This window comes from Polypterus senegalus, chromosome 13, assembly GCF_016835505.1.
Source record: "Polypterus senegalus isolate Bchr_013 chromosome 13, ASM1683550v1, whole genome shotgun sequence".
Taxonomy (NCBI): domain Eukaryota; kingdom Metazoa; phylum Chordata; class Cladistia; order Polypteriformes; family Polypteridae; genus Polypterus; species Polypterus senegalus.
In genome coordinates this window covers 131,520,580-131,538,940 of record NC_053166.1, presented here as the reverse complement: position 1 = coordinate 131,538,940, position 18,361 = coordinate 131,520,580, and the positions used below count along the sequence as shown (strand labels likewise).

General features: G+C 39.1%; 1 protein-coding gene across 1 annotated transcript in view; it reads left to right on the top strand.

Annotated features, from left to right (window-relative positions):
• mad1l1 (mitotic arrest deficient 1 like 1) overlaps positions 1–18,361 on the top strand; it is an 898,611-nt gene that overhangs the window by 339,584 nt on the left and 540,666 nt on the right. Inside the window, exon 14 of the mRNA XM_039774048.1 lies at positions 4,455–4,543. Within this exon, the coding sequence (XP_039629982.1) occupies positions 4,455–4,543 (89 nt within the window). The remainder of the gene's footprint in view (positions 1–4,454; positions 4,544–18,361) is intronic.

The window sequence follows — 18,361 nt, the reverse complement described above, 5'->3', positions numbered from 1 at the left end:
TCTGACATCATGTCACGCAAAACTCCAAAAATGGGCCAGACAAAGTTATTGGCACCTTTTCAAAATTGTGGGTAAATCGTTTTATTTCAAGCATATGAAGTTTGTTTGAACTCACCTGTGGCAAGAAACAGGTGCTTGCAATATAGCACTCACAACTGAAGCCAATTAAAATGGAGAAATGTTGATTCAACGTTTCTGTTGCGTGTCTGAGTGTGCCACACTAAGCATGGAGAACAAAAAGAAGAGCAGAAAATTGTCTGAGGACTTGAGAACAAACATTGTGGAAAAATATCAACAATCTCAAGGCTACAAGTCCATCTCCAGAGATCTTCATGTTTCTTTGTCCACTGTGCACAACGTAATCAAGAAGTTGACAACACATGGCACTGTAGCTAATCTCTCTGGACGTGGACGGAAGAGAAAAATTGATAAAAGACTGCAACGAAGGATAGTCTGAATGGTGGATAAACAGCCCCAATCAGCTTCAAAAAGTATTCAAGCTGTTCTGCAGACTCAGGGTGCAACAGTGTCGGCTTGAACTATCCGTCGACATCTGAATGAAATGAAATGCTATGGCAGGAGAGCCAGGAGGACCCCACTGCTGACACAGAAACATAAAAAAGCCAGACTGGAGTTTGCCAAAATGTACTTGAGGAAGCCAAAATCCTTCTGGGCGAACGTCTTGTGGACAGATGAGACCAAAGTAGAGCTTTTTGGTAAAACTCATCATTCTACTGTTTAAAGAAAACGGAATGAGGCCTATGAAGAAAAGATGGATGCCTTGACTGTGTGCAAGGCATCATGAATTCTGAAGACTACCAAAAGATATTGGGGCGCAATGTTGGGCCCAATGTCAGAAAGCTGGGTCTGCATCAGAGGTCACGGGTGTTCCAGCAGGACAATTACCCCAAACATACCTCTAAAAGCACCCAGAAATGGTTGAAGACGAAGTACTGGAGAGTTCTGAAGTGGTCAGCAATGAGTCCGGATCTAAATCCAATTGAACACTTATGGAGAGATCTCAAAATTGCTGTTGGGAGAATGCGCCCTTCAAATCTGAGAGACCTTGAGCAGTCTGCCAAAGAAGAGTGGTTGGAAATTCCATTTGAGAGGTGTAACAAGCTTTTTGATGGTTATAGGAAGTACTTGATTGGAGTTATTTTTTCCAAAGGGCATGCAACCAAATACTAAGTTGAGGGTGGCAATAATTTTGTCCAGCCTGGTTTTTGAGTTTTGTGTGAAATGATGTCAGATTTGACTTTTTTCTCTGTTTTTTTGTGATGTTCCAATGCACATAAAGGAAATAAACATGTGTATACCAAAACATTTGTAATTGCAACAATTTTCTGGGAGAAATGGTGTATTTTCTGGGAAAACTCCAGGGGTGGCGATAATTTCAGCCATGACTGTATATATAGTTCTTATTGTATAGAAGGAGCAGGTAAAGAAGAAAGACAAATGTTTCATCCAAATAACACTATTTTAGAAACAAATTACTCTGCTGGGTGATGTATTTTTTCAAATTCTTTCACACAGAAAGAAAAATTAAACAGGGGTTCTTCAGATTTTAATACATTCTCTATGTGTGTGCTATTAAATGTAAGATAAATATGCTGTGCTAAATGCTTGACAATTTTTTGTTTTAATTGATAAAGTTTTTAAAATGTCAAAAGTGCCTTTTTTTCTTCACATGTAAAAAAAATATATATTTAACTGATCCCAAAGCATGTAAATAAGTAACTCACAGCTGGGTGTGTAGCAGTTGGTTTAGGAATTCAAACTTAAAATTCTAGTTTGTTTCTGTAAAATATTTAGTTATTCCCTGCAGATGAGATGAACGTCGTCGGTCTGATTGAGGTCTTGTTAATAGTTTACTAAAATAAAAAATAAAGAAAATGTAAGATTGGCAGTAATATGTGTGCAGCAATGGTAGTGCAGCATGTGTGCAGCAATGGTAGTCAGGTGTTGTGTAAGACATTGCAAGTTAAGCAGGAGTTAATCTCATGGAAAATGCTTTCAATTAACCATAAAGTCTGATCCCTCGTTTTTTCCCGTCGTTAATGAGTTTTACATAGAGTTCTTATCAATGACATTGTGTCTGAAAAAAATTTCTGCATAAAACTGTAAATCTTACAGAACCTCAGAGTTAAAGGAGGTGGTTGAATTGATTTGGATTTCCAGTGACTGTAATGTATACAATCCATTGAGAGCAGGGAAAGACTGGCAGGATTATAACTCTTTGACAGCCTGAGAGCTTTTGGCAACAAGGAGTGTGGTAACTGCCTTTTAAGCCACAGTCCTCAAGGGATAGTGGGTTAGAAAATGAAATGAAATGAGCTTGTGGTTAGTTACGTTTTTTTCCTCATAAATTAATAGACTTTAAAAACTTGTTATATATGTGGAAATGCTTGCAGGTGAATATTGAAAGGAAGAAGTTTTTACACATTGCCTTATTATTGGCTGACCTTCAATGAAACAATTTAATTCAAGGTATGATTAAAACAAACTATATGCACTTGTACTCTTGATGAAGTGATTTGTATGCTTTGAAGCTAATTACTGAATGGATATGTGTGGGAACATTCTGATAAACATTTATCCCTGCACCTTGGGGGTTTATCAGTCTTCTTGAGTGCATCTTTTAGGTTACTGGAGCTGGATTTCTAAAAGGCACTAATGATTCCTGGATTAAAAAAAAGATAATAAACAACCTTTATTGTTTATCACAGATGCACTTTGAGCATCCCCTTGCACTTCAGATCGAGAGGCTTCTGCTGTTTTAGAATTTAAATCCACAATTTATTCTTTTAATGTGAACCATCCTAAGGTTTCATTTGTTGTACCTATAATATAATATAGATTAAAAAAAAAAATCTATAAAACAAAATGATTGAAACCACATGCAACTGTATGCCAGTCCTAAATTTACTCATACAGCTATTCTGTCGTGATATATAGAAAACACATTGTCAGCTGAAATATACCAATTTTATAGTCGCAGACTCTTTAGCCCCAGTCTGCATTTAAAGGTATACGCTCTTGAAATGGACAACTGTAAAATATTTTCTCATTTTCATAAATGTGAATAGTCAACAGCCTAGAATATTTCAATGCATCAGTTTTCAACCTGACTTTTTTATAGTACAGGGTTGTTAAGTGCCAGAGACTATCCTTGTAGCCTTGTGTGTAAGGCAGGGACAAGGGTTGGATAGGATGCCAGTCTACTGGACGGCCGACTTGTACATCCGTATTTCCACATATTAGGCCAGTTGAGTGTAGCCAGTTGATGTCCTTTGAGCAGTATAAGGCACTGGAGCCACCAACGGAAACCCATGTGACCAAGAGATCAGTGCTGTAAGACAGCAACTTTTCTGATTGATTAAGAAGAACTTTTTTTGTTTTTCTTTTTGTGCATTTTTGTTTGAATGTCATCAAAATCATGATGCTTGTGGTTAGTTCGATATACTGTATAGGTATCCACCGACTTGTGTAGTTAAATATGATGCTTTTAGGAAACCATTTATCTAACTTTGTGATCATCATAATTGAGACTATTTGTATTTTTAAATTTCAATTTTATAATGAAGCTGTAATATGTTGATGTTAATGTGCACTTGAGTTATTGTTTGTTATGAAAATTAACTTCCATACACATTTTCAATTCATAAAGCTGTTGATCTAACAGAATTTTCTTAATTTAACCGTATAGGCTTTCATGTCATAAAATGCCGCCCTGTCTATAGATTCATCAGTGACATGACAAGAAGTTTCTGCAAATGAGGCTGCTGTGTTTCACTCGTGTCTACTTTTCTGTTGTCATTGCTTGCACAGCAGAATAAGTTGTCTTTGTGGCATTCTTGGTTTGCTACACATTTGGACTAGCAGTTGTCAAATTACTTAAATGCTGTAGTGATTGCAGCGAATTATGGTAATTTTCTTGGTGAACCGTGACCTTGTAGCAGTCATTTCAGTTTTGTAATAATTTTATTTTTCTTGTACTATAATCTAGTAAAGTTAACCTGGAATAATCTTTGCAACTCAGTTAGGTGACTAGAGTAGGAATTAATCAATTCTATGTTCTTTGCCTGGAGGACAAGCAAAAACAGTGGGCATTAAACCTTTTCCTTCATTGTTTTGAATTTGTTATGGCTGTTCTTGTCCCCTTTTTGTTAAACAGATTTTCATTTCTCTGTCTTCATTTTTAATAGACCCTTCAGTCTTCTATGTCAAATTATGCAATCAATGTATTACAGATGTTTCTCATATTCTTTGTTGTAAATGTTTACTGTGTAGATATATTTACACAAAAAAACGTAAAAAAAAACAGCTAATTACGTTATAAAGTATGAGCTCTCGTTATTTGGGTGTGTGCTAATGTTTATTCACAGTGAGATGACAGTAGATATTAGAGGTAATCATTATGCATGTTTTATGTTGAATTTTTGTTCTTGAAGGTACAAGCTGAGCTGAATCTATTGAAGAGCCAAGCTGCTACAGCAGAAACCAGTGCTTCTGTTACTAGCGAGGAGGCAAAATTCCTCAGGTAAGCTGCATTTTAGTTTCTCTCTGGTGCCTTTAGGGAAGAAGAAAAGCCTTGTGATCAATTATAGTGAATTTCTTTAAAAGGGTAAATCAGAGTTTCTTCTGCATGGGTTAATTTGAAAACTCACCTTTTGAGAACACTTGTATTATTCATTCAAAAACATGTTCAATAGACTTGATTTTTGTGTGCAGATAATAGGGCTTCTTCAAAACCCAATAGCATGCCAGGCAAGAAACACCCACAGGCTCATATTAACTTACTGAATTTATAGTGTGTTGCATGATTTGTAAGGCGATAATAGAAATATATAGTATACTGCTTCTTTTAACTTGTTTTGTTATTCTTTTTCCTCTCCAAGTGATCACACACAGTTCAGTTAATTGGAGGTCAAGCTACTGAGGTGGCCAGTCAATTACTATATGTATTCTATCTGTAGATTTCATGTCCAAGTACAGTATGTCATCCTTGTGTTGGTCTGGGGTCATTATCATGCTGAAAGTTAAGAGTATTTGAGAATAAGTTGTTTTCCTAAAAGTATAGCATGTTTATATTCAATAGCAATCATCTTTCTATCAATTCTTATCATATCCCTTACACCATTAACTGAAATTCGCCACCAGAACAAGAAAGCACTACCAACTTTCGACAGAGAAGGCAATAAGTAGAGATCAACGTACTTCTTGTCAACTATTCTTCTGACATATTAGAGTCCTTGTGAACCAAAAAATTTGCTTTTGGACTAATTTCCCCGTAATGCTTTCTGTCACTGGTTGTCATTCAGTAATTTATTTTCTTTTACCTGCTGCAATCTTTTCTGCATGTGTTCTTTCTTCAGGAATGTTTTTTTCTATCTGACACACATCATGCATGTCAATTTCTTTTTACATTTCTTTGCATAGCTGACATCTGTTGTTTGGTGTCAGGTAAGTCTATCAGGTGCTGAGCAAGCACTTCACTGGGGCTTCTTCTGTTCTTTAAGGAAGTTGCCTTTATGTCTTATTCATCAGATTAAGGTAATGTTTTAGGTCTTCTTCTGCATTTCCTCTCTTCATCTTGTCTCATTTGTTCTAATCCTTTATGAAAGTGTGATGCACAAAAAAATCTTAATGTGCTGTTGCTCACTGACTGTAGCCTTCTTGTTTCAAAAATATGATTTTAAGTCTGTCAAAGTGTCTTAGCTTAGCCATCTCCAGAACTCTTTTCACCTTTACTTCAAGTTAGTTGTAACACCAAAAGATACCTTCACAAGAGGACCATGTTGTGCCCTTAAGGGACCACACCTAGACAAAGAATAAGCGATTTAGCTTCTCGGCGTTACTAGTAGCAGTCAGACAAACTAGTAGCAACAGGAACAGATAGAAAGCTGTGGTTCTGTGTTCCTGTGTTTGCTTTAAGAGGGATGAGGTCTTTTTTATGCACTAGTTAAAAAGCACTTTCTGTAAAAGTTTTTTTCTCTCCTGTAATAGAATAGATGCCAGACTGTAAAAACACTAAAATCAAATTAAACAGAGTGATTCAGAAAATGCACACAAGAAAATGAAAAGAACAGTTTAGTTAAATGAAGTCTCAAAAACACCTAATGAAGCTTTCTGCAAATTGTTCAGGTCAGTTACACGTTTGTGTTAGTATTTGAGAGCAGTGAGTCACAATCCTGTTACCAAGTATAGTCAAATGAAAGTCATAATGTATAGCCTGCTTCACTCGCTTTTCTCTATTAGACAGTCAGAGCAGCACATTAGTCCATACTATCTATTGCTCCTATCATTAAATAAATGTCAATTGCAGTGTTACATGCACTTTCCCTACTGTATAAAAAAAAAAAAAAAAAGCGCAACACTGTTTCATTTTCATAACTATAGAAGCATAGGTTAACCAGAAGGCTAGTAGAATGGTATTTGTAGATACTATCTTTAATAAAATCTACTTGACTTAGTAGTAAATCAACAGCTTTATTCATGGACCTTCCTCAGGCTTCACTGTAACTGTTTGATGCAAAGTTCCCAAAAGCTGCTCAATCTGCACTTTTTACTTAGGTCAATAATATAATCACCATTTACACTCTTCCTTGAACAAAACCTTGAGGGACTTCATCTTCACCTCTTGCGGCACTGCTCACCCTTATCTGTATGGAACATGGCACTCTATTCTGAGAAAGCACCATAACCTTAGATTAGGAGATGCAAATTCTCTTGCAGACTGTGTCTCGCTTCGCATTGAACCTCTTCATATATCAGTCTAATAAGGCTAAGGGTACAACATCATCTTCAAACAACTGACATGCCAATTTCTAGTTTTTCGAATGGGTTACCCATCTGTAACTTAATACAGTATCCTACTTCTTCACAGAGTCCAACACCCATGTTGAGTGATCTCAAATTAACAGGAAGTGTATAAACGTAACTTTTCTTCTCTAAGTAAATGAATGAATATCACATTACAACAGCACGAGAATATCCTAGACCAATGTTTCTTAACCAAGTAGGTTTCAGGTTGCTGTTGGTAGGTCACAAGTGGCTGTTTCAGCTAAGTAGTTATAGCAGGGCGGCTACTGTCAAAATCGCAATTAGAGCTGTCAATCATAATGATTAATGACTTTTAAGCCCCGCCCCTCTGGCGTCACACGGAAGTGCCGCCCGCTGATGCAAGACCGGAAGTCCGCCCGTCGCCTCCTGATGGCGCCACGCCGGAATCCCCGCCCCTCCACGTGACCTCTCTCGCCCGTTGGCACCGCCCCGGCGTCCGGATTGGTGTAAGGCTTCCGTCCCCTCCCCGACTCCTCCTTGAACCCTCCCCCGGCCCCTGATTGGTTCCATAAACTGTCAAGGGTCCGTTTGACGGAGGCCTGACCGCTGTTTGAACCCGGATTGCACCTGCCGGGAGAAATAAACTGTCAACGGACCGTGTGATGGATGTCTGCCCCCTGTTTGAACCCGCTCCCACCCCACACCCACCTGCCTGCCCAGGAAACTGTCAAGGGCAGTTTGATGGATGTCTACCCCCTCCTTGAACTCCCCATCGCCCCCCTCTCCCGAAAGACAAGCCCGGGCAAGTGACAGCCTTTACCTCGACAAGCTCGGGCATGCCCGAGGCCTGTCCTGAACAGCTCAGACATGCCCGGGGGATGCCTCGGCCCCCGCCCTTTCTCCGGCACAAGCCCAGACAGGCCCTGGGGTCTGTCCTGACCGCTCAGACCAGCCTAAAGTCGCCCCAGCACCGACCGAGGATGATGGCCGGCCTCCCCACACTGCCCGGTCCCCCCAGAATTCCCAGTCCCCCCATACTTACCGGCCAGTTCTGAAAGGCCATATAAAAAGCTAAGCATTTTGTTCTATCTACGATTTTAAGACATGAAAATATATCATCTTGGCTTCAAAAACCTGCATTTTCCAGCTCACACACACAGATAACAAACTGTCAGATCAAAGACACGGTCTGAGTCAGGCCGCATTTAACCATAGGTGCCCCACACTTCCCGGTCCCCCACACCTCCCAGTCCCCCACATTTCCCTGCTGAAAGCCTAAAAAGCTAAGCATTTTGTTCTATCTACGATTTTAAGATGAGCACACCATTAAAACATCTCATCTTTGCTTCAAACTAAGTCAAGCTGCTTTTTTTTTTCCATCTCGCACACAGATAAATTGTGAGATCAAAGACACGGTCTGAGTCAGTCAGCATGATCGCACCCTGTTTCTGGGCCCCCCGGGCTCCCCACCACTTCCCAGCCACTTCTGAAAGTGCTGTATAAAAAAGCAAAGCATTTTCTTCGGTTCTATCTATGATTTTAATATGAACACGCCATTAAAATATCTATCTCATCTTTGCTTTATCACTTACAGGTCCATCCTTTTCCATCTCACAGAAATTCCTCAACCAACATTGAGTCAGGTTCCCAGTGACAGACTCCCAGCAATGGAGCCGGTTTCTCAAAAGAAATCAAGCAGCCCCGCTTTTAGCAGACCCCCCTTGCAATCAGGCCTGTGTGCTCTGTCTCTCTCTCTCTCTCTCTGAGCGCAGACACGGGCTCGAGACCGCAGACCCTCTGCCCATGACGGATGGATCTTTTAAAGTTAAGGGATTTTTAAAGATTAGCTTGTAAAGCTTGAGATAACTGCTAGTTCAGCCCTTTAAAAATCACACCTAGTTAAATAATATGCCGCAGTTCCCTTTTTAATCACGTTTGAGACGTCTAAAAAATCTAGCCTGGGCTGATTGGTGGCTGATATCAAAAATGTTCTCTTATATACAGAGCTTAACCTTACGGACCCTCTCCATTGAGAATATTCAGGAGTGGCTTTAAAGCGCAGGCCGGTGGTGCAGTAACTCTGACCTAATAAAAGTATTCTGAACTACTTGCAGAAGGGACCGCTTGTGAAATGCCTACTCTTTCAAACGGCCTCTCTCTGTACGGAGCCGCCTGTTTTAAAAGGTTGAGATAACAAAACATTTTTGCTTTATAAACTCTCATTTGGACAGCCGGTTAGAGACAGACTCCAGGAAATTACTGTAACGGTGTTTTATTCATTCATTTCACTAAATGTAATTATTTTAATACAGGATAGTAACCCAAAATCCGGGTGATTTTAGACGTGTGAGTAATATAATGAAGTTATTTTTAAAAGTAACCCCACACCGCACAAGAGAGACAGATTCCACGTGTGTTTTAGGATTTGCTGCGGTCAGTGATGAATTTTATTTTTTTTTTTGCTCAGCTCATTTCTATCACCTAGGAGCCTTTTGACAAAAGAAACCTCTCTAAATACACTTGTGCATTTAACGGAGGTTTATAAGGAAGCAGGTTTTCTACCTTATCCCAGTTTTGTACATGCATGTAAAAGCACTTACTGTTACACTAGCACAAAATTTTGATATTTTCTGTCTACTCAAAAAAAAAAACTGAAATTATTTCTATTAACACAGATGATAATTAGAAATCATTTTACTATTTTTAATTAAAAGTTAAAACAGAAAAGCCCAATTATGATTTTTGTTTTGTCGTGGGAGGGCCCTAGGGTGACACTTTTCCCCTTTATACTCTTACTTATGTAGACCTTAAAACATATTCTTACCAAAATAGTTCATCACTTCCCAATTCCTGTAACATCAGGTAATTAGACAGAGCTCCATGACAGGCAAGAGAAGATTATAGGTCAAATACACAGTGTCATAAAATAAAATAAAGTGTGAACACCGCGCAGACCCTCTGCCCATGACGGATGGATCTTTTAAAGTTAAGGGATTTTTAAAGATTAGCTTGTAAAGCTTGAGATAACTACTAGTTCAGCCCTTTAAAAATCACACCTAGTTAAATAATATACCGTAGTTCCCTTTTAGATCACTTTTGAGACGTCTAAAAAATCTAGCCTGGGCTGTATAATTTGTAATTATAATACTTAATATAATTTGTATAACAATCGATCTAAAACAAACCCTTTTCTCTTCAAACTCACCCCACATTTTAAATACAGGTATCTTCAGTTGACCCTAAGGAAACATCTTGTGGAAGCAAGCGGCCGCATGGCTCAGGGAGGGGCTGATGGTTCCAGCAGGGGCCGAATTCACACTTCCGCTAAATCAGGTTTCTCAGTGACAGACTCTGCAGTAAAAAACAGTTTTAGCAATGAAGCTGATTTCCCAGAGAGAAAGACCAAGCGGCAGACCCTGTCAGCTTTTAGCCGACCCCTGCTCTCTCTCTCTACCCACAGAAAGTAAAGTCAGGCTCTGCAAGCACCTCAATCGGGGGAAGGACTCTGTGAGTTCGCATGCAAACAACTGAGGCCGCCCGTTTCGATCACCCACCCCCACTGGGTGACCCTCGGAGAGATCACCGGCTGCTAGTCTCAGGAATTTGTTAGGATTATGTCATGTACAAACCTAAACTTTGATTTATCACCTTTAAAGACATGGAGCAGTCTCGTGCTACAAACGCCTTGTGTCTCTTTTTAACACTTCTGCCTGTAAAAGCTCTCTATTCCTTCTGTGGCCTCAGTTTAATAGGGGCTTGCACCCAGGCTAATGAACAAGGTCCTGTACATGTCGAGATGCCGGCCCATGCCTGCCGTCCCTTACACTATATAACATGTTTGGGTATTCATTTTGTATATATAATATAATGAAGATATTTTTAAAAGTAACCCCACACCGCACAAGAGAGACAGATTCCACGTGTGTTTTAGGATTTGCTGCGATCAGTGATTTTAGTGTTTTGCTGAGCTCATTTCTATCACCTAGGAGCCTTTGGACAAAGGAAGACTCTGTAAATACACTTGTGAGTTTAAACGGAGATTTATAAGAATGCACAGGAGGCCGTAGTGAGGGTGCTGGTTTAACTAGAGGCAGGGGATGTAAGTAGCCCTTTTTGCCCCTCGAAGTTCATCGAACTAAAATCATGTTTTAAAATCAGCAGCTTTAGCTCATGCTAGTGACCTCGTAAATGGGAGCCAACCGCTCAGCACGCTGTATAGCTCACAAACTAGCAGAGCTAATTACTCTTTCTTCTTAAACTAATGATCAGATATTCGGGTAATTCTTAATGAAACACTAAAGTGCTAGTGAAAAAAATACATGTTCAGTAGCCAAGTAAAAGGACCGGTTGCTTTAACATGAAAATAAAGCATCTTTAGAAAATAAAGCGTCTAAAAGCATCTTTGTAAAGGCCAGATTGTAAAACGTTATAAGAAAAATCCTTGTTTCCCAAAGAGTTCTTTGGAACCATCAGTGCCTTTCTGATCACATCCACCCCAAACATAGCACAGAACTTAATTTCTGTACTCCTTTTAAATGAGAATAGCCAGTATAAAGTCCCTAAAGGAACGGAGACATCTGATATCTTTTACCCTATATGTTTTCTTGCCGGCCCAAGTCATTCAGATTCTGCTTACAACACAAATGTACGATTATTTTTTCTCAAATGGCCTGTTCTTTGGCCTGCTAATCATGAAAAAAATCATATTTTATTCTCCTGACACTTTATTTGCATATTTTATTATACCTACTTGTATCGACATTTATCTATCTCTATATTTATTTTTCTGTATCAGAAGGTAGTTTAAGTCAATTTGTTTTGGGTTCAATAGATGTATTTTTCATATTTTGATTCTTGTTTTCTTTTTTTCACATCTTGAGTCCCCTTTTTGTTACTTGCCCCTAGCGTGGTCAGCCCAGAGTTTGAGAACCACTGTTGTAGGGTTTTATTGGTAAAACACTCTGCGGCATTTCAAGCTAAGTTAGATTCCCTTGTTTATTCAGCCGTCCATCGGTGTTCCATTTTCGTTATAAATTGTATTTAGTCTCTCTTTATTTACTAAGCATTTTATATGATGATTAGAAAACAGTTATCTTGTTCAGGCTTTACTTTAAATCAGCATTTTCATCAACAGGTTATAAACACTTTGGTACTCAGGGTCTTTGTATAATACAGCGTTTTAGAAATTCTGTGAATGCTTGGTAATAGCCTTCCATTTTACAGCAGTTATGAGACCCTGAAAATAAGAACGGTTATAGGAGGTTATAGGGGCCTATACACTGCAGGGCTGAGGATTAGGCTTTGGACACGTTAGGCCAATCAGGATGGAAAATGTTTTTAGTGAATAGTTACATTATATCTATTATAGGCGTTATCACAAGGATTAAAATTTTACTAAAACTATGAGGATTTATTCTTTCTTTTAGGTAGTCCAGGTGACAAGGACGGGGTTATGGAAAACTGCTTTTCCCTCTGTTTGTGAAAAAGCATCCTTGGTTTTAGTAGCATTCAGGGTCAAGGGACGTAAGTTTGAACTGGATTCCAAGAGTCAACAAGTGTCTGCAATCTTCTTGAATACGAGTCACAGGACCTGGGTTTGCGAGGGATCATAGTCAGGGGCAGAGTTACGCTAGACATTATTATTCCAAAATGAAACATTGACTCGCCCCTATCACAAAGATAAGACAGTACAAACTAAAATGTACAAATACTAAGTGACAGAGGAGATTAAAAAACATCTTAAGACCGGATCACCCCAAGCTCACACACTACAACAGAACCTACGTGTTCTGCGGTATATTATCAGCTAAATGGTCATCTATGTAGGCAGTTCCACGGGATGGCAAAGAGTTGGGGAAAACATTATTGAACATCTGCTAGTATGAGGCTGATTAACATGAGCCGGTTATTGTTAGAATCTTATCTGGCACTAAAAGTCAGGCTTGTGTTCCTCCTGATTCAGGAAGAACATTAAATATTGGAGTTTAGAATATGAACTAGACTGATAAGGACATGTGTGCCAAAATTAATAAAGTAAATAACCACATGAAAAAGTGGAGTGATTACAATTTGAAAAACTGCCGTGATGTATCAAAACATTTGAAATAAATAATAAGCTTTTTTGACATGCGCAGTCCGGAATAGTCTGAATGTGTCTTAAAGAGTTCATTTTTAAATAAAACTTAAAAGGCAAATTAAAAATATTAAATCTGAATAAAACACAGAAGTATCATTTAATGATATCAATTAGGGTTAAGTATTATCAAGCACGGGATCTATTTATCAGGTTTATTTAATTTAGTTATAAACAAAATGATTGTTGGCATTTTGCTTTGAAATGAACAATAGTCTGATAGAGCTTTAAGAATTAGAATGTAAGACAAACCTCTACACTCTATAACAAAATGTTGCTGTTCCAATAGGAATATCTCGGATGTCTGTTTTATTTTAACCTTTTGACAAGAATCCCTGGTCTTGGAAATATACCACCTATGTTGAATATGAACAGTGCCGACATGCTAACTAAATAGATATAATCTAAGATATTTTAGAATATGACCCTAGGCTAACCCCATGATTCTGACCAACTAAAGGGTCTTCACTTCATTGTCCAACTTCCTGCGGGCTATGGATCTTGTAATGGAGACTGCAAAAGATTCTCTAATCTTTACTCTGTAATGGTCCATATGATGGAGATCTAGCGCCTGGGTCCGAGGGTTAACGGTCATAGGACATGATGTTCAAAATTCAACTCGGGTTTTCAAATGAGAGAGGACGAGTGCGGCGTGTGTTCTGTATTCACTATTCACAACGACCATAACCCCGAGACCTTAGGTTTTTTATGCGAAGTACCTTTCACTGACCCGAATAAGAGACATCCATCAAAAGACTCTTGACAGTTTCCTGAACCAATCAGACCGGTGGGGGAGTCGCTTTTCAAAGAGTATAAAAAGCGTTTTCAACGGCGTGTTTTGAACGGTTAACAATCAGCATCTCTCGGCTATGTTCCTGATCAGCCACGACGGTCTACGGACCAGACGGCCTCCTACAACGGCCTGTTTTGACCTGAGGCATCGTGCCCGACTCCAGTACTCTGCGCCTAACAGCTAGCCTGCAGACCAGCCTTCTCGGCGGACCATCTTATGCCTTCAACTGCCCAGATCTAGGGGCCTGAGCCTCAGGTATCTGCCCCTGGTGATCTATATTGGTCGGATAGTTTCCTGGAGAACCGCGCAGTACCTGACATTTTGTACCTGCTCATGATGTTCCGGGTTCCTAGCAGGGGAGAGCCATTCAGGCCGTGCAACAAGAAGAGGCCGTGGGCGACCCTACAGAGGCTCCGGCCGATTGGAACCTATCACCCAAGGATGGGATTATGCGGGCATGGCCCTTGAACAAACGGACGGACCCTGGGTGAAACATTTGAAAGGCACTGAAGCTGGGCAAGTGTTGGATGGCGGCTCTGCGGATAGAATAACGGATCGGCACCTAAAAGTACCGGCAGGGATGTTGGTACAGACCTCCCCTGCCAGACACAGCCTACGGGTCTGTTTGAGACTGATTGGTTCAGCAGCGACTATCTGTTTTCCACAAACCGTGGCTCAGGAGTCCGGGGTATCAAGACTCTGGCGGTTTCCACATCTTTCTGCCATTTCACCAGCTTTTACAAAATGCTGTTGACCAGAAAAATGAACATTCTATTCAGGAGTCGATCGTCCAAGCCTTTATCACACGGACGTGACTCTTTTCAAAAATACGTGAAATTGCGAGGCTTCTCTAAATGCCATTTTCTGGACCTGATAGGTTTGATGGACCTTAGGGTATACAGAACTGGAAAATCAGATGAAGTGTCTGAACTGAATGTTTCGTGAGATCACATGTTTTTGTCGGCTTTTAATCACGCTGTTTAGTTGTAATGTTTTGAAGTGGTTGGTAAAACCTCTCTGAATTTTTAGATTGTTTTTGAAAATGACCAATAAAGGACCAGTTGATTTTTAAACCCTAATTTCTTTCACCGTCGAGGATAGTGGGTCGTTGAAAGCGTTTTTATACTCTTTGAAAAGCGACTCCGCCCACCGGTCTGATTGGTTCAGGAAACTGTCAAGAGCCTTTTGATGGATGTCTCTTATTCGGTCAGTGAAAGGTACTTCGCATAAAAACCTAAGGTCTCGGGTTATGGTCGTTGTGAATAGTGAATACAGAACACACGCCGCACTCGTCTATCTCATTTGAAAAACCCGAGTTGAATTTTGAACATCATGTCCTATGACCGTTAACCCTCGGACCCAGGCTAGATCTCCATCATATGGACCATTACAGAGTAAAGATTAGAGAATCTTTTGCAGTCTCCATTACAAGATCCATAGCCCGCAGGAAGTTGGACAATGAAGTGAAGACCCTTTAGTTGGTCAGAATCATGGGGTTAGCCCTAGGGTCATATTCTAAAATATCTTAGATTATATCTATTTAGTTAGCATGTCGGCACTGTTCATTTTCAACATAGGTGGTATATTTCCAAGACCAGGGATTCTTGTCAAAAGGTTCAAATAAAACAGACATCCGAGATATTCCTATTGGAACAGCAACATTTTGTTATAGAGTGTAGAGGTTTGTCTTACATTCTAATTCTTAAAGCTCTATCAGACTATTGTTCATTTCAAAGCAAAATGCCAACAATCATTTTGTTTATAACTAAATTAAATAAACCTGATAAATAGATCCCGTGCTTGATAATACTTAACCCTAATTGATATCATTAAATGATACTTCTGTGTTTTATTCAGATTTAATATTTTTAATTTGCCTTTTAAGTTTTATTTAAAAATGAACTCTTTAAGACACATTCAGACTATTCGGACTGCATGTCAAAAAGCTTATTATTTATTTCAAATGTTTTGATACATCACGGCAGTTTTTCAAATTGTAATCACTCCACTTTTTCATGTGGTTATTTACTTTATTAATTTTGGCACACATGTCCTTATCAGTCTAGTTCATATTCTAAACTCCAATATTTAATGTTCTTCCTGAATCAGGAGGAACACAAGCCTGACTTTTAGTGCCAGATAAGATTCTAACAATAACCGGCTCATGTTAATCAGCCTCATACTAGCAGATGTTCAATAATGTTTTCCCCAACTCTTTGCCATCCCGTGGAACTGCCTACATAGATGACCATTTAGCTGATAATATACCGCAGAACACGAGGTTCTGTTGTAGTGTCGTGAGCTTGGGGTGATCCGGTCTTAAGATGTTTTTAATCTCCTCTGTCACTTAGTATTTGTACATTTTAGTTTGTATGTCTTATCTTTGTGATAGGGCGAGTCAATGTTTCATTTTGGAATAATAATGTCTAGCGTAACTCTGCCCCTGACTATGATCCCTCGCAAACCCAGGTCCTGTGACTCGTATTCAAGAAGATTGCAGACACTTGTTGACTCTTGGAATCCAGTTCAAACTTACGTCCCTTGACCCTGAATGCTACTAAAACCAAGGATGCTTTTTCACAAACAGAGGGAAAAGCAGTTTTCCATAACCCGTCCTATGTCACCTGGACTACCTAAAAGAAAGAATAAATCCTCATAGTTTTAGTAAAATTTTAATCCTTGTGCTAACGCCTATAATAGATATAATGTAACTATTCACTAAAAACATTTTCCATCCTGATTGGCCTAACGTGTCCAAAGCCTAATCCTCAGCCCTGCAGTGTATAGGCCCCTATAACCTCCTATAACCGTTCTTATTTTCAGGGTCTCATAACTGCTGTAAAATGGAAGGCTATTACCAAGCATTCACAGAATTTCTAAAACGCTGTATTATACAAAGACCCTGAGTACCAAAGTGTTTATAACCTGTTGATGAAAATGCTGATTTAAAGTAAAGCCTGAACAAGATAACTGTTTTCTAATCATCATATAAAATGCTTAGTAAATAAAGAGAGACTAAATACAATTTATAACAAAATGGAACACCGATGGACGGCTGAATAAACAAGGGAATCTAACTTAGCTTGAAATGCAGAGAGTGTTTTACCAATAAAACCCTACAACAGTGGTTCTCAAACTCTGGGCTGACCACGCTAGGGCAAGTAACAAAAAGGGGACTCAAGATGTGAAAAAAAGAAAACAAGAATCAAATATATGAAAAATACATCTATTGAACCCAAAACAAATTGACTTAAACTACCTTCTGATACAGAAAAATAAATATAGAGATAGATAAATGTCGATACAAGTAGGTATAATAAAATATGCAAATAAAGTGTCAGGAGAATAAAATATGATTTTTTTATGATTAGCAGGCCAAAGAACAGGCCATTTGAGAAAAATAATCGTACATTTGTGTTGTAAGCAGAATCTGAATGACTTGGGCTGGCAAGAAAACATATAGGGTAAAAGATATCAGATGTCTCCTGTTCCTTTAGGGACTTTATACTGGCTATTCTCATTTAAAATGAACAGAAATTAAGTTCTGTGCTATGTTTGGGGTGGATGTGATCAGAAAGGCACTTAAGGTTCCAAAGAACTCTTTGTTTGTACATGACATAATCCTAACAAATTCCTGAGACTACTGCAGCCGGTGATCTCTCCGAGGGTCACCCAGTGGGGTGGGTGATCGAAACGGGCGGCCTCAGTTGTTTGCATGCGAACTCACAGAGTCCTTCCCCCGATTGAGGTGCTTGCAGAGCCTGACTTTAGTTTCTGTGCGGTAGAGAGAGAGAGCAGGGGGGTCGGCTAAAAGCTGACAGGGTCTGCCGCTTGGTCTTTCTCTCTGGGAAATCAGCTTCATTGCTAAAACTGTTTTTTACTGCAGAGTCTGTCACTGAGAAACCTGATTTAGCGGAAGTGTGATTCGGCCCCTGCTGGAACCATCAGCCCCTCCCTGAGCCATGCGGTCCGCTTGCTTCCACAAGATGTTTCCTTAGGGTCAACTGAAGATACCTGTATTTAAAATGTGGGGTGAGTTTGAAGAGAAAAGGGTTTGTTTTAGATCGATTGTTATACAAATTATATTAAGTATTATAATTACAAATTATACAGCCCAGGCTAGATTTTTTAGACTTCTCAAAAGTGATCTAAAAGGGAACTATGGTATATTATTTAACTAGGTGTGATTTTTAAAGGGCTGAACTAGTAGTTATCTCAAGCTTTACAAGCTAATCTTTAAAAATCCCTTAACTTTAAAAGATCCATCCGTCATGGGCAGAGGGTCTGCGGTGTTCACACTTTATTTTATTTTATGACACTGTGTATTTGACCTATAATCTTCTCTTGCCTGTCATGGAGCTCTGTCTAATTACCTGATGTTACAGGAATTGGGAAGTGATGAACTATTTTGGTAAGAATATGTTTTAAGGTCTACATAAGTAAGAGTATAAAGGGGAAAAGTGTCACCCTAGGGCCCTCCCATGACAAAACAAAAATCATAATTGGGCTTTTCTGTTTTTAACTTTTTAATTAAAAATAGTAAAATGATTTCTAATTATCATCTGTGTTAATAGAAATAATTTCAGTTTTTTGAGTAGACAGAAAATATCAAAATTTTGTGCTAGTGTAACAGTAAGTGCTTTTACATG